Source organism: Eubalaena glacialis, chromosome 18 (assembly GCF_028564815.1).
Source record: "Eubalaena glacialis isolate mEubGla1 chromosome 18, mEubGla1.1.hap2.+ XY, whole genome shotgun sequence".
Classification (NCBI taxonomy): domain Eukaryota; kingdom Metazoa; phylum Chordata; class Mammalia; order Artiodactyla; family Balaenidae; genus Eubalaena; species Eubalaena glacialis.
In genome coordinates, this window is record NC_083733.1 from 5,048,965 (window position 1) to 5,070,892 (window position 21,928).

At 59.2% G+C, this 21,928-nt stretch overlaps 2 protein-coding genes across 3 annotated transcripts in view; both read right to left on the reverse strand.

Moving 5' to 3' along the window:
• The window catches only part of NECAB2 (N-terminal EF-hand calcium binding protein 2), a 38,601-nt gene extending 29,327 nt beyond the window's left edge, over positions 1 to 9,274 (reverse strand). Inside the window, exons 1-3 of one of the 2 annotated variants that reach the window (XM_061173100.1) lie at positions 9,059 to 9,274; positions 6,542 to 6,566; positions 1,085 to 1,193 (exon numbers count right to left, since the gene is read on the reverse strand). In XM_061173100.1, the coding sequence (XP_061029083.1) occupies positions 1,085 to 1,193; positions 6,542 to 6,566; positions 9,059 to 9,274 (350 nt within the window). Of the gene's footprint in view, positions 1 to 1,084; positions 1,194 to 3,809; positions 3,977 to 6,541; positions 6,567 to 9,058 lie in introns of those variants that run through there. The other variant, XM_061173101.1, reaches the window with a different exon arrangement.
• Positions 9,275 to 10,597: 1,323 nt separating this feature from the next.
• Positions 10,598 to 21,485, reverse strand: OSGIN1 (oxidative stress induced growth inhibitor 1). The gene is made up of 6 exons (XM_061173194.1): positions 21,358 to 21,485; positions 17,114 to 17,218; positions 15,854 to 15,990; positions 14,558 to 14,749; positions 14,209 to 14,300; positions 10,598 to 11,896 (listed from the first exon to the last, which is right to left on the reverse strand). The coding sequence occupies exons 2-6, from the start codon at positions 17,178 to 17,180 to the stop codon at positions 10,948 to 10,950; spliced, it is 1,437 nt and encodes a 478-aa protein (XP_061029177.1). The 5' UTR covers positions 17,181 to 17,218; positions 21,358 to 21,485; the 3' UTR covers positions 10,598 to 10,947.
• Between the last annotated feature and the right edge of the window lie 443 nt (positions 21,486 to 21,928).

A 21,928-nucleotide genomic window follows, 5' to 3' on the forward strand; every position in this document is an offset into this window, starting at 1 on the left:
GCGACCTGAGCTTTGTGCAGGTCCTGATAACCTTCCCTTTCTGGGCCCCAGTTCCCTCACTGAGAGACGCCGGCCTACAGAGTGTGCCGGCTTCATCAAGAGGCTTCTGGGAAAAGGCTCTGCAAACTCTGTCTTGGAGGTTCCCCCAATCCGCATCACCTGGTGAAAAGTTCCGACAAGTCCTGCAGAAACGAAGCCTGCTTAATTGTGCTCAAAGTAGCATTTCACCGACCTTTCTGAGCCCTGTGAACGGTTTTGGGTAGAAAACCTGTTTAGCATCCCAAGGAGGGGATGTTTACAGCTCACACTCTGGGGAACGTTGGAAAGAAAACACCCAAAGGTCTTTAGAGGTCTGGCCTTTGCTAGTGGGAAGTCCGCCCGCCCGCACTCACATACGCTCTCCAGTGTCAAATCTGCTCCAAACAGCCCCGAGGAACTCAGGTGTGGAGTGGAGAAGGGGGCTTGGGCCTCCTCCTGCCTGGGGATCACTCAGAGAGGGCAAGGCTGGAGTTCAGGTTGGGAAGGGTCGGGTACGCGTGAGTAGAATGCGCACTTTGCACTCGATTTAGGGATTTAGAGTTTTAGGGCTGGGGCCGGAGTTTGGGATTGATTGAGACACAGGTTAGGGTTCCGGCTGGGTTGGAGAAAACGTGATTAGGTACAGGGTGAGAAGGGGAGCTCAGGTCAGAGTGAAGATCAGTTTGGTTTAAGACGGGATCCGGTGAGGATGAGGATCACAGAGCTCGTGTTGGGACCGGGGATAAGCACGAGGCGCTGGGGTCAGAACTAGGTCGAGGGGGCTCATCTCTCCCTTTCGTTATCCGGTGTATAGTCTGCAAATCTACGGTCTCTCCCAGCTTCGCCATGTGTGCTCAGAAAAGACAAACACTTGCCAACGCAGTATCAACCTATCCACTCCCCAGATCGCCCCGGCCAGTCGGGGCCAAACAGTTGGGACTTCTGGATTAGCTGGTTTGGGGACTTTGAGGTCTCCGTGCCTCCAGGGGAGTGGGCAGTGGAGACAGGCCACTGCGAGAGAAGGGAAACACTGCCTCCCGGCCCCAGCCCCCAGGACTTAGCTCACTTGGTATTGTCGGAGTCGATGGTGTGGAAGAGACCCTCCAGTTCTTTCTCATTGAGGACGCCATCTGCAAAGAAGAGCTGGAATTCCTCCAAGGATAACTTCCCGTCATCTGTGAGGAAGGGGTGGGGGGAGAGCAGCTGGTGTCTAACAGATGGGACATCCCCAGACCCAGACAATTCCCAAATCAACAGAGAAACTCCAGCCAGGTAATCCCCGTCTGCCCCGCTAATTTCCAAACTAGCAGATAAACCCCAGCTCAGATCATCCCTGCCGGTGCCGCTATTCCAAATTAACCAGCAAACTCCAGTTCACGGAGATCACAGACTCATCCAGCTAATTCCCAAACCAACAGACCAACACCATTTACAGATAATCCCCAAACCAGCAAATGCTGGGGCTCATTAAGCCCCACAGTCAACAAGTAGGTAGAGCACACCTGAGCCTGTCAGGCAACCTTCTCTCCCAGTCAGTCACCTGACCACCTGGAGGCAGTTTGATGACCACTCTCTTTTGGTTCCAGAAGCCCAGATAACCTCCGCACACTTTAATCATCTCCGCCTCAGCACCCAGGTCCTGATTCTGGGGAGGGAATGACCCCTCTCCACTCTGCCTTCACAGGGTCTGACGTGAGCCCGCTGCCAACGGTGGCACTCACCGGGCCACGGATGCAGCCCTGAGGATGCCAAACCCAAGGGGAGGTGGTGCCAGGCCTGGGGCTCTGGGGTGGGGCCCTCACAGCTGACATACCTGTCCCAACGCTTCCCTCCCCGTCTCACCTCTTCGGCCTCCACTTGCGGTTGCCCTGGGTACCAGCATCCGCTGGGGAAGTTCTCATGGGTTGGGGGCAGCCGGGTCCCTGAGAGAGGGGCTCCCAGCAGAACTCCAGCGACTCCCCAAGCTTCCAGCCTCCGCTCCTCCCACCTGGGCTCTCCCGCTCCCCCACCTCCCCATCCCATCCCGGAAGCCACAACCCCCTCCTCACTGATCTTAGACCGCTTCCTGCTCCTCCTTAAAGGGGCCGCATCTGTGGGAGACAGCGGAGGTCAGGGAAACAGGTGAGCCCCAGTCCCTCTCTGCAGACCCCCTTCATGACTTCCAGCAAGTCTGCAGTCAAAGCCCTCGAGAGCCCACATGGCACGTTGTGTGGATTAGAAAGAAACGTGCTTCCTGATGGGGGTGGTGGGGAGATGCAGTACAGCATCAGAGCACGTGAGGGGAGGGCCGTGCAGGCTGGATCTGAGGCCCTCAATTCTCTCAAGTAGCTGCCCTTGAGCAGGGCACAACCCGCCCAATCAGACACGGCAGACCTACTTGGACCCAGGCAGAAGCCACTCGTACATTTTAAAGGCTCTGGAGCTTCTATCTCTGCTGCCAACAGCTCTGCAGGGGCTCAAAGTAGGGCAACTTTGAGTAGGGAGAGGGAGATCCTCACGCCTTGCGCTGGGCTCCGCCCCGCCCGTGTTGAGAGGGGGAATATGGGAGAGCGGGCACGGGCTTGCACGTGGGGGGCTGGGGCAATGTCCAGCGTGCCTCCAACTTCCCGTCTCAGGTGCTCAGATTTGTTTTGTTTTCTCTTGTTTTCTCGGCCTTGCCCGCACAGCATGTGGGATCTCAGCTCCCCGACCAGGGATCGAACCTGTGCTCCCTGCTGTGGAAGCTCGGAATCCTAACCACTGGACCACCAGGGAATTCTCCCGGCTCATGTGTTAATGTCACAGACGGGAGAATGAATTTCTAACTTTCAAAACCCAGAGTCCCCCTAAAACAAAACAATCCCCCCATTCACACATAAAGACCCAGAAACCAACCATAAACAGTGCACGATACCAGCCGTGACATACATAAATGCTAAGTTATGGCTCTGTGTCTTCTGTGAAAGAGGACACTTTCCAGGTTTCCTTTAACAAGACTGATGATGACCCAGAAGCCAGGGAGCGGAACCAGGGCAGACACACAGGCTCTGTGTGTTCACGCATCTGGTCCTCACAACACCCCATGACATAGGTATACCATCACCTCCAGTTTACAGAGCAGAGAGGCACAGAGCAGTTATGGGACTTGCCCTGGTCCCTCAGCGGGAGGTCGAACCCAGGCCACCTGGCTCCTGAGTCCATGCTCCCAACCCAACCTGGGGCAGGGTCTTGTGTCAAGACCCCCAACCACAGGGCTAGACGGAAAAGCCGAAGCCAAGTCTGGACTCAGTGGAAGCGTGCTGTGATTGATTAGTCACGTCTGCCACGGGCACGGCACCATCCCCGCCACCATCTCCTTCTGCGCATCCAGGCACCGCCATGCAGTCTGCACTCAGGAGAACAGGCAGAGAGAGGCCCGCCAGGCCTCCTGAGCACAAAGCCTTCTCGGTGACATTTAGCTTGAAAGTCCCACCACAGCCCTACTGAACCCAGATCAGCTAATGAGGGAAGCAACATCTATCTGCCAGGGCCTCTGTCCAATTAGAGGAGCGAGAGGGCCTAGCACCTCCAGGACCCCCCGAGCGGGCCATTTGCAGGTGTCCTCACTAATTAGCATGAGCTCAGCCTCTGTTGCAGTGACCTTTCAAATGCCAGGAGTCCGCCAGTCTCCCTGTTCCCTGGAGGAAACGCAGTCTGGCACCCACCCTCCACCGGCCGCCACATCACCCTTCCAGGTCCTACACCCAAGGCTCCCCGGCAGGCACCCCACCCTCTGCCTCCCCGCGGGGGCCACACCCAGTCTCCAGCTCCACCTCCACCTCCACGAAGACGCCTCTGTCCTGGGAGCCACCAGGCCAGGCCAGGCCAGCCTGAGCCGAAACCCTTGTTCCTGTGATCCCAAAGACCGATTCCACTCCAACCCGTGGCCTGGGGCCGTGGCAGGCATCTTGCGTCCGTGGACAACTGGGGCAGAGCCAGCATCCATTCCCTGCCCACACGATGTCGGCAAACTGGGCTGGGCTCAATCAGAACCGCCCGCTCTGCTCCCCAGCTGAGAATCTGCGATCTTTGACTTGTCCTCTCTGAGCCTTGATTTTTGACACCTGTAGAAAAGGGGGGTGATGCTTCTTCTCCCACTAGGAGCCCAGGGAACGTCAAATGAGGAGGTCTATTAACGTCTTGGTGCCTAATAGATGCTCCACAGCTGCGGGCAGTCTCCACCAGATGGTGAACGCCCCGTGAAGCACGGGGTGAGAATCCAACACTTGTTGACAAACCAAGGCCCGTTTTCCAAAGCACTCAACGCTCATCATTTGGTGTGAGGGCTCGCTGGCTCCTTACAGCATGCCGAGACCCGAGCTTCACTCCACCCCCCATGACAGCCCCTCGAAGCGGGTACTAGTATGATTATCCCCACTTACAGATGGGGACACTGAGACCCTGCGAGTTTGGTGATTGGCCTGAGGTCACAGAGCTGGTAGGCGGCTGAGCCCTGGCAGCCCCTGCAGCAAAGCGGGGGCCCTACCTCCTTCTCACAGGCCCAGGAAGCTTCCTGGGAACCAGAATCACACCCCCCATTAACCCTGGTGACAACCCCCCACGGCCACTGGTGCTGGCCGGAAAGACTAAGGCCCCAGGGGCGCGAGTGGGCTTGGGCTCAGCCTCTGTGGGGACCGCAGGAGCAAAGTCGAGGGTCCCCGCAGCTGTGCTCAGGGGGCGGAAACACGGCCTCTGATGGGCTGGGGTGCAGGGGGGCGGGGGATGAGCAACGAGGATGAAACCCCATCTGTGCCTGAAGGGAGACCAGGGCGCCAGCCACACACCCACACAGACACACACACACTGCAAAGGTTCCTGCAGAGCTACCCACCAGGAAGACACACACACACAACTCCACACACACACACTTGGTACGTATAGCAACAGTCGGAGACGGCCATTCAACCCTCATGTGCGCACACAGTCTCAAAAGCATGAATGGTGACGCACAGCCAGACCCACACGGCTGCATCCCAGGGACACACACACCGCACTCCCACGGTGAATGAGTCCGTCACCTGTAAGCCAGCAGCTGTTTACTGAGGACCTACTGTGTGCCGGGCCCACGACAGGGACAAGCCCAAATCCTTCCCTGGAAGAACCTCGTCATCTGCTGAGGGGCGTGGCCAACACACGGTGATGACCTCAGGCCGTCTGCACATTAGAAGGTAGAGAGAGGCCCCCCAAACCCCCTTCTCTAGTCTCTGACGCTGTCCAGGCCGCGATGCCACGACGATTTCTCGAGTGCCACTCAAGTCCCCCCACCGTGTCCCTCTCCTTCCTCCATAGGGAATCACTCCATCTGATGGTCCTGTATCCCAAGAGGCCTGGGAGGGGCCACCGTCACACCCAGGGATGGTGGGTGAGAGAGGGAGACCCCTGGGCACTAGCTTCCAGCCCAGGGCTGTTCCCCAAGGTCTCATGCTCTACCCCCAACACAGTGCGGGGGCAGCTCAACGGTAACTCCCAGGGTCAGGAGGGAGGGGTGCTGGGGCCCAGGGGAGTGCTGCCATCTTGACCTCCAGCCACGCACAGAGAGGGCCTGGGACCTGAAGGCCCTGGGGGGGTGGGCAAGCGCCGGGCCATCTGTTCCCCACTCCTTCCCCAGCACGGGCCTTGATACTTAATTAGTATTTTCTCAATGGATGAATAAATCAACACTGAGCACTGCCTGCTTCTCTTTTAAAAAGTTCACCACCCATCTCCTCCCTGCATTTCCCCAACAGCCCAGGGAAGCAGACAGGTTACGTGTTATCATCCCACTTTACAGATGGCAAAACTGAGGCCTGGAGAGGGGCTGTGCCTTGGTTAAAGTCCATAGAGAGTTGCTTCCGGCCCAAGAATAATGACTATGGTATTTATACAAACGCTCTCTGTGGCCACTGTGAGGCTCAGGTGTGCCTCGGTAAACCTTGTTATCTTCTGGCCCCTGCCTTCCAGAAAGGTCCAGGGTGGAACATCTCCAGCAAGTCAGGAGAAGTGGAGTGTCCTGAATTCACTGGCCACGACAATGTGCTCACTTTGTTCGGGAAGCCGCGTGAAGTGGGGAAATCTGCTGGGGTCCGCAGCAGAGCTTCGACTGTCTTCATGCACCTGGGTGACCCCAGGCAAGTCACAGAACCTCTCTGGGCCACTACGGAGTTGACAGAATGGGGGCAACAGCACCAACTGTACCAGGTGGCTTTGAGGAGGAGGTGTGCCAGGGCCTGGGAAGGGCCTGCAGTGAGGCTAGGGGCTTCCTGGGCCCCCGCCTGGGTTGCTCTGGTCCAGCCCAGCTGCATGAGATTAAAGTACATCAAGCATTTACCACGGGCAAGGCATCACAGCATCACCAGCACCTGCTCTCTGAATCCGCACGGCTCCCCTACTAAGTAGGAACTATGGGGAGTGCCATTGTAAGATGGGGAAACTGAGGAACAGAGCAGAGCCAGGATTCAGAGTCCTGCACTCCCAACCAGAAAGAGTCAGGTCCTCATTCAGGGGACAGCCTGGGAGGGAAACTCACCATTTTTGTCCGCACGGCGGAAAATCTGCAGAGAAGAGAGGTCGAATCAGCGCTGGCCCGGAAGGGGCAGGCTCTGACCACCGCCCCCAACCCCAGGTGGCCCTGGGGAAGCTGGGCCCCCTTCTCCCTCCCTGGGGAGGACACCCTGGCTGGGATCCAGGGGTGGGAGGGTGTTTCAGGCAGAGGTCCTCCCGCTGCCTGCACGGAAGCAGCTGCCCACTCTCCCTTCTGTGCCGGCAGCCTGCCCACGGCCACGCTGACACACGCACACATGCGCGTGGACGTACGCTCACACCCATCACGTGCTTGCGTGTGTGCTTCCAGAGCTGTGGGTCTGTGGGCTGCACGCACTGTCGGACGCTCAGTCGCACACTCAGAATTCCTGTCCCATGGATGCAGCCACTCGTCTTATACCTTCCCCCTCCAGGACCCCTTGGGAGCCTGGTTTCCTCCAGGGAGGTTGGGTTAAGTCTGAACAGAGGTGTCTGCTAAGGGAACCTCGAGGCCTGATGACTGGATCAGCCAGGGCAGAACTGGATTATTTTGGGGGATGGGGGAGTGGGTAGGAGCAGGCTGCCAGGAGCTCAGAAATCTAGGTGCAGATGCAAGGTTCCGGCTGCCACGGGAAGGGGAAGGGGAAGGGGAAGGGGAAGGGGGGGAGGGGGGAGCCCAATCCCCTCCAGCCTCAGCTGAAACCAGGTAACTCCTCCTCCTGGTGTTTTTGAGACCTAGTAAGCCTTGCTGATGGAAGGAGGAGAGGGAGGCATGGCCCCTGTGGGTGACCGTCACACCTTCAAGGACAGAGCCCCCTAGCCCTCTCCCTCCAAGCAACGGGGCAGGCATCCATCATCAAGCACAGACCAAAGCAGCAGCTCAGGAAGGCTTCTCAAACATCTCCCCTTCCTTTAGCTGAACCCTGAGTCCTGGGCACGGGGCAGTAGCCACTGTGGCTGAGGCAGAAAAGGGAGCAGTTATCAGAACCCCAGCCCGAGCACCCCACACGCCTGCTCCTGACTGCAAGGTTCCCGGAGGCGGGGGTCCCACCTTCAGGTGCCCGTGCCGGCGTGAGCGTTAAACAAGTGGCTGACATGACCACGTGATGTGGCCCCCATGCCTGCTCATCACCCCATTTCACAGATGAGGAAATGGAGGCTCAGAGCCAGCTCACGGCCAGCATGCGAGGACTCCAGAGCCCACCTCCAGTCCTGTGAGGACCAGGAGAGGTCTGGACAGGTCTTCCCTGCAAGGGCGGCCCAGGACTTTCAGCTGTGAACGCTGCTGGGGCTTTGAGACGGTTCAGCTGTGCAAGTGCGTGTCGGGCTGTGTGTGAGCCTGTTTCGGGGGGCACTGAGCCACAGGCACTCACAGCACAGATCCCCCTTCCCTGCCCAGCCCTTTCCGCCCAGAGCCAGCTATGGGCTCCAGGAGGAAGGGGAGAGCGGAAATCCACGCTACCCCCACTCACAACGATGTGTGATATACACACACACACACACCCTCTCCCAGAACCCCACGATGCACAAGCGAGGCACCCCAGCCTGCGGTCACCCACCACACAGGACACCCTCACTGGGACATGCACACCCCACTGCCATGCTGCCCCTTGGGGGGGCAAAGCTCCCTCCACCTGCCCCCAGCACTCTACAGGGGATGTCCATCCTGTAGAATCTCCCTCCTACGGTGGGGAGTGGGTGGGAGGGCGAGGTGGGGCACTTTGGGCCCCGGAGAGGATGGATGGAGGTGAGGAGAGGGAGGGAGGGTGGGGAAGGGAATGACGGGGCTCAGAGTGGATGGGGGTCCCCAGAGGGGTCCAGGCTCAGGGAGGACGGGGGATGGCTCCGCCTCTGCTGACAGGAGAGGGGACTACAAAGGTGCGGAGGGGGCCTCACTTAAAGAGGTGGTGCCTGGGGGAAGGGCATTTAGGGTAGAGAATACAAGGGCTTAGGGTCTACAGCCAGGACAAGAAAGGAGGCCCCAGACCTAGGGGGTGTGCGTGTGTGCGTGTGTGTGTTGGGGGGAGGTGGTCTTAGAAAAGCAACGACTGGGGCAGGAATCGGGATGGAGAGGAGGAGGGGGCCGGAAGCGGTCAGAGGCTCCCGTCCCGGGAAGGGATGGGGGTAAAGGATGAAGTGCCGAGCTGGGAAAAAGATGAGGGTTTGGCCAGAACAAAAGTAGGGGGGCGGTGGCCGGGTCGAGGGGCTCCAGGCTCCCGGCTCTGAGAACGTGCAGATCCCCAGAAGTGGAGGGAGGGGACGGGAGGAAGGGGGTCGTCCCGGTCCAGGGACGAGACAGGATTCGCACGGAGACCCGCCGGGAGGTAGAGGGGCAGGGGGCCGCGCTCTGGGACGCGGAGGGGCCGGTGCGGGTCCTGCTCCGGGCCGCCGAGGGGGAGGGGCCGGGGGGTCCCTACCCAGGGAGAAGGGGGCCTCGCGGGTCCCGGCGGGGACGGAGGAGGGCGGCCTCGGGGTCGCCCCCGTGGGAGGAGGGGGCTCGGGGTCCCGGCCGGCGCGTACTCACGTCCAGGATGACCGCGGTGCCCCCGCGCGGCGAGGCGGGGCCCGGGCTGGGGCCGGGGTCCGCGGCGGGGACGGCGGGGGCCAGCGGCGCCCGGGGCTCGCCCATCCTGGCGCCCACCCAGCGCAGCAGCCCGCCCAGCGCCCGGCCCTGCGGCGGCGGCTCCCGGAGCAGCCTGTGCGCGCCGGCCCTGCACAGGCGCGCCGCCCGCTCGCACATCGCGCCGCGCCCGCCGCCGCCACCGCCCGGAAGCCCGCCGACCCCCGCCCGGCCCGCGGACCGCCCCCGCACGACCCCCTCCCCGGCGCCGCCCGCGCGCCCCGCCCTCCCTCCCTCCCTCTGCCCCCGCGGCCGTGGCCGCGAGGGGACGGGCCGGCGCCGGGGGACGGGAGTGGGGGGAGGGGGCCGCTCCGCCCGGACCCCGAGCCACGTGCCCCGTGGCCACAGCCCCCACCCCCCGCGGCCGGGCGCGGCGGCAGGGCGCTACCCAACAGGCGCGGGGTCCTGGGGGTCTGGCTGCGGGGGTGCGTCCCTGGGGGCTGCCCCCCCCTCCGAAAGTCTCCCGCTGCCCTCTCTCCGGAAGGTGCCCCGCCCCGCCTTGGCACCGCCGCAGGGGCCGGAGCGCGGTGCCCGGCGAGCCCGGAGCGCCCTCTGCCGGCTCCGGCTCCGGGTATCAGCGCCCACGCACGGGGGTCTCCCCCACCACTCCGCTGGTACCCACTCTTCCCTTCCTCCCGGTGCACGCCCGGTGAGACCTCACCCGCCCGTTAAACAACGCCCAGAACCAGTCTTCACCCCGGAACACCCTCTTCCCCTCACTCCCCGCATCCATCCACCCACCGACCCAAAGAATTAAACAAGCACCTGCTAGGTGCTAGGCCTGGTGCTGGCACTGGGTTCCAAGGACAGGGAAAACAGACGAGTTCCTTGGCCTCCTGGAGCTTACATCCAAGTGGGCGGAGCCAGATACTGGAATGATTACACGGATAAATGAACAATTAAAACTGAACTGTTATGAGGCAGTGGCACCTTGGGCCATGAGAGGGGAATTTGCCTTAAGGCCACGGAGGGGTATGTGTCAGAAGAGGCTTCCTACAGGAAATGATCCTTATGCTCTGAGAGTGGAAGGAAGACGAGTTAAGAGAGGAGGGGAAAGTGCCCTCTGCTAGAGACTATCCTGTGCAAAGGCCCTGTGGCAGGTGCAAGTGTGGGGAACATGCAGGACAGACTGAAAGGAGACAGTGTGGCTGGAGGGAGAGTGGGAGAGGGTGGGACTAGACTGGAGGGGTGGGCGGAGCAGGAAAGCCTCCCCAGCACCCATTCCTCAAACACAGCTGCTGTCTCCTTTGCTCTCACTCAGCTGCCCTTCCTCTTGGGGCACCATCCATTGACTCCCAAGCCCCCAGCCCAAGGACCTTCTCCCACTAGGCCCTGTGCTTCTCCCCCCGCCCCCACTCCCCAGTTCCCAGAGCAGGTCCTGGGCACCTGGCCCCCTCCCCAAGCACAGAGTCCTCAGACACAGGAGTGCAGGCAGGCGCTGGTTTTATTTGGCACCCGATTCTGGAAAGAGCAGGGCCTGGGGTCCTGCTGGCTCGGTGCTCAGCTGGCCCCGGTGCTCCCAGCTCACACCAGCAGCTTTCACCCCCAATTACAGGTCTGGGCCTACCCTGTCCTGTGGTCACTGTTTCCACCCTGGTCTGAGTCCTGGCAGCCTGGGTTTCTCACTCTTCACCTGAGAGGGCTGTTGCATGGGCTCGTGGCCGCTCCTGTCTCCTGCCAGGAGAGGCCCCCTTCCATCACTGGGGCATCTTGGGATGGCCTCTGCATCCAGCAGGGCCGTGGTGCTCTCCCCTCCTCTTTAGGGCCTGGGTGCAAGGATGCCAGGCCAGGTGCTAGGGCGGCTTCCTGGCCTCCTTCCTCAGCAGGGAGCTGGCCACAGCCAGGGCCCCGCCCTGCACAAACCTCACAAAGTTGTCCCCAGCCAGTGGCCCCACGGCGTACAGGCCCTCCTGGTGGATGCTCTGGTAGGTGAAGGGGTCCACGTCAATGGGGTTCCTCTTGGCGCTCAGTGGCTGGTTGGGGTCCATGGCGAGGTCAGCGCCTGCCCCCGGGAGGAAGGACAGATCAGGGTGGGAGCCGATGAGGACCAGCACCAGGGCAATGCCAAAGACCTTCTGGAGGCCCTGGGGGTCCCGGAACACAGCCTGGCGGTCCTCCTTGAAGAGCAGCAGCTGGTGCTTGGGGAGGCTCCGGTAGCCCTCGTAGGGGCGGGGCGACAGGATGGACTGCTCCCGCATCATCTGGTGCACCTTGTGGTACTCAGGGTACAGCATCTTGGGCAGCTGGTTGAACACCAGGCCGGGGTCGTCCACGGACCGGCGGAAGGCGTGGATCACAGGGATGTTGTAGTGGCGGGCGTAGAGGACCGCGTCGGCCGCCGACAGTCCCGCCCCGATGATGAGGACGGGGTCCGAGGCCGGGGACATGGTGCCTGCCCGCGTGGCTGCCTCCAGGGCCGACAGATCATGATGGACGAAGGGCAGGGCCTCCCCGGGGATGCCCAGCCGGGCTGGGCTGTCAGACGTGCCAGTGGCCAAGACCACGTTGCGGGCGCATAGGGAGAAGGGCTGCTGGCTCCGGTCCTCGGCGGTCACGAAGCCGTTCACCTGGAAGAGGGGGCTGGGGTCCCGGGTCCCGGGGCCGCTGGGCTCGGGCGTCCCCCGCTCCACGGCCGTGACCACGGCGCCAGACACGAAATTGTGGCTCAGGCCCTTCTTGATCACGTAGTCGCTGTAGTAGTGGGCGATGTCCCCGGCCGTGGCCCGGCTGTTGCGAAGACCTCTGCGGGGAAGGACGAGGGAGGGAGAGTGTCACAGAGCAGACTGTGGGGGAGTCAGGCCCTGGAGCTGGACGGTGGCTGCACCATCCAGACGTGTAGGACTTGGTTAAGCGGTTTAACCTCTCGGAGCCTCAGTCTCCTCTTCTGTAAAATGGAGCTGATAAGGGTGCCTCATTAGGGTGGGGTTCCAAGTGTGGCCTCCGGTGCCAGACGGCCTGGGTTCAAATCCTGGCTCTGCCACCAGTGAGCTCTGGGCCTGGAACCCTCGGCCTGGGCTCCTCCTTTGCAAAATGAGGATGACCGTGGTGACAGCACCCGTTCCCTGCCATTGTTGAGAGGGTTAGATAATACGAATGAAGAATTTAGAATAGATCCTGACAGGCAGTAAGTGACATGAGGTCGGCCACTACTGTTTCTTCAAATGACTAAATAATATTTTACATAAATGTGGTAGGATTCCGTTTTTATAAAGTTCAGAAACAGACAAAACTAATCTACAGAGTTCGAGGTCAAGCGAGTGGTTACCTCTTAGGAAGTGGGTGGTGGCTGGGAGGGGTCTGAGGGGGCTTCTGGGGATAGGGGATCTGTTTTCTGAGTCTGGGTGGCTGAAGCGCAGGTGTATCCACTTTGAGAAATTTCACCCACCTGTGGGCATATGAACTGTGTAGTTTTCTGTATGTCCCTGTATTTCAGTAAACAAGTTGGTTAAAGAATAACCCATGTAAAGCACTTAGCATAGTCCTTAGCCCACACAGTAGCAGCAGAGACTATTATTATGATATTACTATTATTGTTGTTGTTGTTATTTCTATCGCTATTATTGCAACCCTTTCCGGGGCCATGACTAGGGCCAGCGTTGCCAGTGGGTGACGCACAGACTTTGACATCATCTCAGCTCCTCCCTGTAGCTACCTGGGTGACCTTAGGTGAGTTACTTTCCCTGACTTGTGGACACATTGTTACGGATTAACTCACTTGAAGGGACTCCTCTGTGACACGCCTTCAATACAACCCATGATTGCAGTGAGCTCAGAGCACATCCCCTAAGGCCGCTCCAGCCAACCCAACTCATTAGCCTGCTCCTGAAACTGGAAGTCTGGAATCCATGCCTGTGGGCTGGTCGTTTCCCCTCCTCTGTTTTAGTAAAAATTGTTTTAAAGGACTGTCCTAAGAAGATGTTGCATCCGGGGTTCTTTATAATAATGGCGCATTGGAAAGAATGAAACCTCCATGACTGGGAAGTGGTTTAGGAACCGTGGCAGCACCACGAGGCGGGGAAGGCATCTGTTGTGGCTTTTGGCTCCAACGTCTAAGCACAAGGCTGGGTATGGAGGAATTACTCTGGAGATGCTCACCGTCTCTTGGGAGTACAAGTGGCCATGTGAAAGGATGGTTGCAAACACTGTGTAATGGCCCTGTGAAGTCCTCATGACATAATGTTACATTTTAAGAGTCCGATAGAAAAGGGTATGTCCACAAGTTAAATTTACGTTCCCATCTGTCTGTTAACACATCACTACACCAGCCTGGATGTCTTCCTATCAAATTTTCCGGGACAAAAAGTCTTTGCGTCCAAGGGACAGACAGTGAGCCCCGGAGGGGCGGAAACCGAGCTGCCAGAGAGGCCGACTGCCTCCTCGGTGGGGACAACAGGCCCCCTGTCACAGCCCCGAGGGCAGAGGAAATGTACAAGGGCGAGCCGGGGCTAGAATTTATCTATTCAGTAATTCTGCTGTCTCTCTGGGGTGGAGAGAAGTGTGCAGTGTGGTCATTATGGAGCAGGAAACCGGATGGGAAGAGAACCCCCCTGAGATGCGGCAGTGCTAGGTAGGGGTCAGTTGTTTTCCTTTTCTCAATTTTCAGTTTTCTATAGTATGACTATGTTTCTAATGCAGAAACATTTTTTTTAAAAAGTGCATCCTATTAGCTGACCTAGACAAAAAGAGACTGTTCCAGGCCAGGCTCAGAATAGTGGGAGGCCAGAGGAGGAGCCTGGGCCGGAGGCTCCGGGGCAGGGCGTGGGGGGCAGGGGCCAGCTGTCACCCTCGCCTTAGAGCCTGGGATGCTACAAGGAGGCCAGGTCGAGGTCGTGCGGCAGAAGCACTGGACAGGGAGTCCTAGGTGAACTCAGCTCTGCTGCTAGCTCCCCGTGTGGTCCTGGGCAAGTCCGTTCCCCAGCCGAGCCTCAGCTTCCCCCCCTGGAGTAAGAGGAAGGGCGGGCTAGCTGAGCCCCGAAGCCCTTTGGCTCCCAGTTCAATGTCGGGTCGGGCCCAGGTCTTCCCTGCCCACCTTGGGCTTCCCAGGGCAGCCTCACCTTCGCTTTCTGCACATCCAGTCCTTGACCTGCAGGTCCGGGAGCCCCATCCAATCACCTTGGCTCAGGGTCACCATGGAGCCTTCAATGGACTGGGAGGAAAGGAGACCAAAGTCCAGGCTTCTGCTGGCCCCCAATCCACTCAGGGCTGGAGGGCAGGGCAGGCGAGGGGTGGGGGGAGGGGGAGGGGGAGGTGAATAGGGAAAGGTGGGAAATGGAAGCGTCCTAACCCGAGTTAGGGAGGAGGAGGCGGAGGGACCCTCCCTCCGCCTCCCCCTCCCCCTCCCCCTGCCCAAGACTTCATGTAGATTTGGCTCAAGTCCCCTCACCCCGCCTGGGCCCCACTCACATGCCAGGCCCCCCCTGGCAGGTTCCGGCCCAGGACCAGGTGGGGGATGGCTCGCTCCTTCTGGTGCTTCCAGGTGAGGACAGACTCCACGTTGCCCCCAAAGTCTGTGTCTGGGCGCAGGAGGGCATCAAACAGCAGGGCCACAGGGCTTTGGCACCGGCCTTCAAGGCCTTCGGACAGGTAATCCAGGTCCTGGGCGGGGGGACACAAGTCAGAGGGCCCGCTGGAGGAAGGCCACCTGGTCCTGCCTTTCCACCCTAATATCAGGGTGTCAGATAAGCTTGGGAAATGCTGCCTCTCAAAAGGAGATTGTGCACATCAGCAAATTAAAGGCTCTGACAAGTCCCGCAGCTACCATTTACCCGTTTAATTTTGCCAAACCCAGTGTCTCTCAGATTTACTGGAGCAGGGACATTTTTCTCTGCATATTATAATGAGGGACAGTTGTCCTGTAGAACAGCGGTCCCCAACATTTTTGGCACCAGGGACCGGTTTCGTGGAAGGCAATTTTTCCACAGACGAGGGTGGGGTGGAGGGGGATGGTTTAGGCAGTAATGTGAGCGATGGGGAGCGATGGGGAGAGGCAGATGAAGCTTCTCTTCGCTTGCCTGCCGCTCACCTCCTGCTGTGTGGCCCAGGTTGGGCGGGGGTCCCCCGCGGGGGGGAACCCCTGCTGTAGAAGGCATTCTGAAAAATGCCTATCTAGACCCAATGCCAACTTACTTCCTCACCCACCAGCTTGACGCTGGGAGGGGCCCAGGAGGATGGATGCTGCCTGAAGTGGGGGGCGGACACTGAGTGGCCTCCTGGAAGGTGAGGGGCGTGGAGGGGAGATTGGTGAGCCCTCCTGAGCAGGGGCTGGTGGACCTGCAATGTCTAGGGCAGGGGTTCTCAGCTGTGGCACAACTGGCATTTGGGCTGGATAATTCTTTGTGGTGGGGCCTGTCCTGTGCATCATAGGATGTTTAACAGCATCCCTGGCCTCGACCCTCTACGCCTGTGGTGTCACCACTCTGGTCGTGACAGATGAAACTGTCTCCAGGTGGCCAAGTGTCCCCAGGGGGAGCAAAATCATCCCTGGGTTTAGAAGCACTGGTCTAGGGGAGGTGAGACAAGCTGATGTGGTATTTGTAAGTCTTCAAAGACAGCTGTGATTCCTCTTCCCCAGTTTCTGTGGCTGATTTTGTGGTCTCTCACACGTTTGGTCTTATGTCTCATAAATGCATCCTTTTGATTTTTGCCTGGGAGAGTTTCCCCGCAATGGGGGTGTCCCTCCCACCCGGAGCTCAAGCCCACCTGGTCCACGATGGAGACCCCCAGTGCCTCGGTGAGCTTCCTCTGCAGCACGGGGTGCGGGTGGATGGCATCTGGCTTCACGTAGGGGTTGTAGCCCGAGAGCAGGTAGGACAGGCAGATGCCCGAGGGACCATTGCCTGGGGAGAGAGGGCGGGGTCAGAGGGCCGCGCTTTTGAGCACGAGAGACCACCACCACCGAGGGCTTTGGTCTCGATCTGTCTCATTCATTGATTTGCTCTTCATGCATAAAAATAAAAATAGAACACTTATTAGCACTATACCACTTTAACAACAATGAAGTTGTGGAGATAACCGCTGACATTTACTGAGTGCTTACTATGTGCCAAGCTTTGCGTCAAGTGATTTTAATAACAACAAAATAATAAGAAACGGACAGCCGCTGCTGCTGTACCAGGCCCCTCCATAGCCCCGAGCGCACTGAGCCAGACACATACTACTTTTCCTCCTTTTCTACTTGAGGAAGCTGGGGCACAGAGAGGTTAACTGACTTGCCTGTGGTCACACAGCGGCATGACTGAGATCCTGAGATTACTGAGAACTGACAGTGGGGTCAGGTCGGTCAGAGGGATGTGTAAAATATTACAGCACAGATGGCTACGTGCTCTGGGGGTGATCTCGGGGGCCAAGGGTGCTCAGGGTGGGCGCTAAGCCACCTGTGGGGCTGGCTGCCCCCAGGTCTGGATGAATCGCACTGCTTATCAGAGGCACTTCTTGGGCAATTAACCTCATGACATCACTCCTATTCTTCTCTGTCTTTCCCCTGTCTTATGTTATGCTGTTCTCAGTCTTAACTCATATGGAGACAGCTATTCAGACAAACCCTATGAAATCGCCGAGGCTCAACTGTTTTTAACTTACAAAAATGGCCATTTCATGTGGTTCGACCTGCTGTTTGCCCGGAGGGAGGGGCCCTCTGTCCCCCATTTGTGCAGACCTGACGGCAGGACCACATGCTTCGGCTGTGTCCCCGTCACTCAGGCACCAGGCACAGGGAAAGCACAGGACGGGCACAGGCACAGAACCAGTCCCCCGACCCCCTGCCCCGCCCTTACTGTGCAACCTCTGCGGAGCATCCTGCCCTTGCCTCGAGGGTTCTTGGAAGGGTTACTCAGATGATGTTTTATAAATTGCTGAGCACAGCACTGGGCACAGAGTGACCGCTCCAGGCCCTGCCCGCGCTCCTGACCACTAACCCTTGGGGCTCAGTGCAGCCCCTCCCCCACCCTGGGTGGCACTCACCGATGATGACGACCGGGAGGGGCTCTGAGCCGCTGGCACCAAGGTGGTCCTTCCACCCGTTGCTCATGGCTGTGGCTCTCGGGGGGGCTCGGGGCTGGCAGCAACCTGGTGGCACAGGGGAGGAGGTGAGCCGGGGTGTCATGCAGTCACTTCCCAGCTGCAGGGTGACCTCCTGTGGCCCTCAGGATCAAGTCCAAGGTCCTCCCTGAGTCTTATCAGGATGACACTCCCCTCTCATACCTGCTATACTCTAAACAGGTTCAATTATGCAGGGCTCCCTCCCCCAGCCTGGTCACCGCCTCTCTGTGAGCCTCACTCCACACTCCCCATCTCATAAGGGGCAGTAACTGTCCTCGAAGCTTATTCAGCTTCCAGGAGGGCCCCTCTGCCCAACTGGGGGCAAGCCCTGCCCAGCACTTCTGTGACGGCCACAGCCCTCACCCCACAATCCAGCCCTCGGATCTTCAGTGGACCTGGCCCTGGAGAGGCACTTCTGAGCTGGCGACCTCTCTGGGTCTCAGTTTCCTCATCTGTAAAATGGGAATAATAATCGTCTCTACCCCATGGGGTTGTTGGAGGGGGGACACAGGTACTGTACGTGAAGCACCTGCCTCGAGAAAACGGGCCACCGGGAAGAGACCAGAGCTCACTGTCTCCTCCAGGGGCTGGGCTAGAACAGGTGGACATGCAGAAAGCACGGAAGCCTGAGCCCCTTGGTTTGGGGAGAAATGCATGCAAACCTGCTTGTCTCTGGAGCACCAGCGCCCCCTGCTGGCCACAAGCCCAAATCACTCAGAGAGACCCAAACCCCGTTCTTAGGGCTGCAGGTGCCTGAGGAGAGTCCAGACCCACCTTCTCCACATCCCCCCAACCGAGCTAACAGGGGCCCTGGCCTCACCCACTGTCCAGCAGCCCTGCTGTCCTGACCACCACAGGGCAACATGCACACGAGCGTGTGAGGAGCAGGCAGGCACTTAGCACTTTCTATGTCCCAGGTATTTGACATGTTTTTTCTCATGTCCTCCTCACACTGACCCTATGCAGAAAGCACTGTTGGTGCTATTATCCCACTTCACAGATGGGTAAACTGGGGCTCGGAGAAGTCGCACAAGTTGCTCAGTATCATGCAGCCGACTTTTAAATCCAGGGATAATGGTGCCGAGGCTTTGCCTGAATGCACCGTGCACGCTGCGTGGCCTGTCCCCAGGGAGACATGGGGCTGGTAGCAAGTAAAAGGGTGAATGGGGGGCACAGGGCCAGACCACCCAGAGCAGCCAGGGATGGGGGCCCGGCATCGCTGGCCTTCAGGATTCTTCCAGAAAAGACTGGAATCTGGATTTTTAATGTGAATTCTCTGATTTGGAAAAGTGGGCAACTAATTCACATTTTTTGAAAATCTTCAACAGGCTGGTGAAACACAACCGAGGCCAGCGTATGACCTCTGATGTGCGCAGAGTGACAGCAACACCAGTGTCCACTGCTGGGCAAGTCCCCAGCAGAGGGACGAGGGACAGCCGCCCAGACAGGCTGGTGGGAGGACCTGGGTGTCACTCCCACAGCAACAACAATGGACCTTCGCACAGCACTTCACAGTTTGCGAGGAGAGAAGCTTGCACCTGAGCCATAGCATCTGGGCCTCTCGGGCACCCTGAGAGGTGGGCGGCGTCACCGCCATCTGGCAGGTGAGGAAAGGGAGGCTCAGAGGGTGAAGGGTGTCTCCAGTGTCACACAGGGGGATGTGACATTTAAGGACCCCCTCCCCAGTGCCCTCAGGTCCCCTGAGAATGGCCTTCCTCACCTCAGCTGGGGCCTGGGCTGGGAAAGCCTCCTCCTCCCGTCTTGGTGAGCCCCGTGTTCCCCATCAGGGACCACGTGGCTCTCTTCACGCCTGGTTCCCTGCAGGGGCCCAGGCTGTCTGCCTGGGAGGAGGATTCTGGGGTGACACCACTGCCACTGCCAACAACGACACAGAATGACCAACATTTCCATACTTCCATGGAGTTAGCCAGGTGCCAGGCATGCTCTAAACACTTGATGCACATTAACTAACTTAATCCGTATTTAACTGCATTGTTATAAGGACTCTCGCAATCACTCTCGTGTTACAGACGGGGAAACTGAGGCCCAGCGAGCTTCTCACAGCCCTGTATGGTTTGCGAGGAGTTTGCCCCAGCTTGCGTAGGCCGAGCTGGGTTTGAGCCCAGGATGGCCTGTTCCAGAGCCTTCTCTGTGCCCCCTGAGCTGGAGTGACAGTGTGACAGTGTGTGACAGAGGCCCCTCCTACCCAGCTGAGTGTAGCACGGGTATCCATCCCTGCTCACCCTGCTGCTCTGTCCCAGCGCTGGTGTCGGGGGAGGGAGGCCAGGCGGCCAATGCTCGCAGCTGGGAGGGCACAGTTTCTCACTAACCACCGGCCGCTGGGTGTGCCTGGTGGCCCTGGGGAGGAGGGCTGTGGTTCCCAGAACTCTTCCTCCTGGTTACTTCAAACAGCCCCAGGGCCCTGCACTGCACGTCCTCACTGCCCCCAGGAATAGCAGCAACGGGACGCAGGTGATGTCCTTGCAAGACGCTCCTTCTGCATCGGCTCCTTTAACCCTCATGAGGCCCACTTTACAGACCGGAAAACTGAGGCTCAGGGAGGTGAGGCCATGCCCCCGAGGTCACAGAGCCAGTGGGTCATGAAACTAGTTTGTTCACCGAGGGCTCAGACCACCTGGACACCCCATAGCCCCCCACAATGGGTGCCAACCTGTCCCCAGCACCCACTGGGTGCCCACCCCGGGCCAAGTCCTTTACTTGAAGCTTCAGTAAAGGACTGAGGATCCCAGCCCCTTTGAATCCTCCCAGCGCCAGTAAGGAGGGTACTTGCAGAAGCCCCCGTTTACAGATGAGGAATCAGAACTGACTGCCCCCTTTTCACGCTTCCCAGAGGCAAAGGGGCCCCATTTACCACCAGAGCTTTTGGACTCCAAGTCCAGTGCTCGCTGCCAGAAGCTTCTGGATGCCACACACATGAGGTCACCACCCAGAGGCTGACCTGAGAGGTTACTTCCTGTGCAGCGATACAGCCCCAAGTCCTGAGACAAAGCTCTCAAAACCTCGGAAGAACGCATGCTGCCAACTTTCATTTGAAAGTTTAACTTCCCATTTCTTCTATGCTTTTTAGTTTTGTGGGGTTGGAACGGTCAGTTTTTAATGCAAACGTTTTGTTGGAGTCCCTCTGGTTGGAGATGGCAAATGTCCACTGAAAAAAGTTAACATTGAAAACTCATTCAAGTTCACAAGAGAAAAGAAGCCTAAAAGAAATGGGAATAACTGCACCTTCCAAGGTGCAATTATTTTCTCTTTCTTTCTTTGGAGTTTGCAGCATTGGAACTTCTAGGGTTATCAAAGCTTGAAACCACTCTGACTTGGGGCACCTGTATGGCTACATTTACTGAGTACCTGTGGTGGCTTTTTGCTCATTTCACTTTAATGACAACCCCCCACCCCCCTGCCCCGTGGGTTTTCTTATCCCGATTGCCCAGAGGAAAAAACTGGGGTCAGGAGGGAGCAGGTGTCTTTCCCAGGAATGTTGGAGATCCCGCCCCCGAGCCCAAATCCTGCCCCTTGATACCTGTCAGAGGCCGGGTGAGTGCCCTCTGAGGAAAACAGCATGACAACAGTGCCACCAAGAAAGTGCCAGCTGCCAGTCGCCAGGGTAACGCCTCAACGCCGGCGCGCACCCCGTGGCACCACCTCCCCCCGAGCCTCCCCCATCTGGAGCCCCAAGAGCTCCGAGGCTCCCCAGACCCTCTGGGACCCCTCATTCTCAGCACCCCCAACCCTCCTGGGAGAAGCCAGGTCCCCGGGACCCTGGGGCAGGAGCCGAGGGCAGATGCCTGGTACCTCTGTCCCCTGCAAGCAGGAGAGGCGGGGTCCCGGAGGGCAGCACCCAGTCTGCCTGTGTGACCCAGTGGCCTCGGGGCGCCGGGCAGCCTGCCCGGGCTGGCCACACCTCTCTTTCCCGCCCACAGCAGCATCACGTGGGCTGGGGTGTACTCCAAGCGGGCAGGGCAGCTGTCAGCTGAGGGTGCCAGGCACCTGGAGATGGGCACGGCCGGGAGGGGCGAGGGAGGACCCTGGGGTGGGGGGGATCATGCTGGTCCGGGGAGCCTGCGTGGCTCCAGGGCCCCGTGGCCACCCCTGCCTGGGAGGGACTAGCTTCTCCCACCGCCCCCCCATGCCTCGCCTGGGCCACTCACCTGATGGGCAGGGGTCGAGGACACTCGTGAGCCTGGCCTGGTCAGGCACCAGGAGAACCAGGGGTCACGGTGCCGGCCGAGGGAGCAGGACACCCATTACCCCGTGAGGATCCAAGAGGCTGTGGGAGGTCTGGAAGCGAGGGCATTTCACGAGTTGGGAGGAGGCGGGTGGTGGGCGGGGCCAGGAAAATCACTTTCATAAGCGTGAGTCAGCAGGGGCCCCTGGATGAATGAACTTGCACACTTGAGGGAGGGCGGTCACGTTGCCAGCTCCGGGGCACGGCCTTAAAGGGCCCCTACTCGGGGCGGGAGGGGGGGCGCGGGGGGCGGTCCATGGTGGGGTGGGGCCCGGTGGTGGCCAGGCTGAGCCAACCTGGCCTTTCCCCTTAGGGAGGCGGAGACAGTCCTGCCCAACGTACAGTCAAGGCGGCCCCTTTAAGTGGAGAAAGAAGTCCTGGTGCCCTCATTCCACCTGGTTCTACGTGGTGTCTTCCCGCTTCTCCCCTCCCTCTCCCTCCCTGCAATAAAAAGTCCTCTGGCACCAGCCGGTGCAGGCTGGGAACCCAGCTGT

Excerpts from the sequence above, each read along its gene's own strand:
- OSGIN1 (XM_061173194.1), bottom strand. The coding sequence starts at position 17,180 with ATGAGCAACGGGTGGAAGGACCACCTTGGTGCCAGCGGCTCAGAGCCC. Across the intron at positions 14,750-15,853 it reads GGGTCTCCATCGTGGACCAG|GACCTGGATTACCTGTCCGA; the intron begins GTGGGCTTGAGC and ends CCCCCCGCCCAG. Across the intron at positions 14,301-14,557 it reads TGCCAGGGGGGGCCTGGCAT|TCCATTGAAGGCTCCATGGT; the intron begins GTGAGTGGGGCC and ends CTTTCCTCCCAG.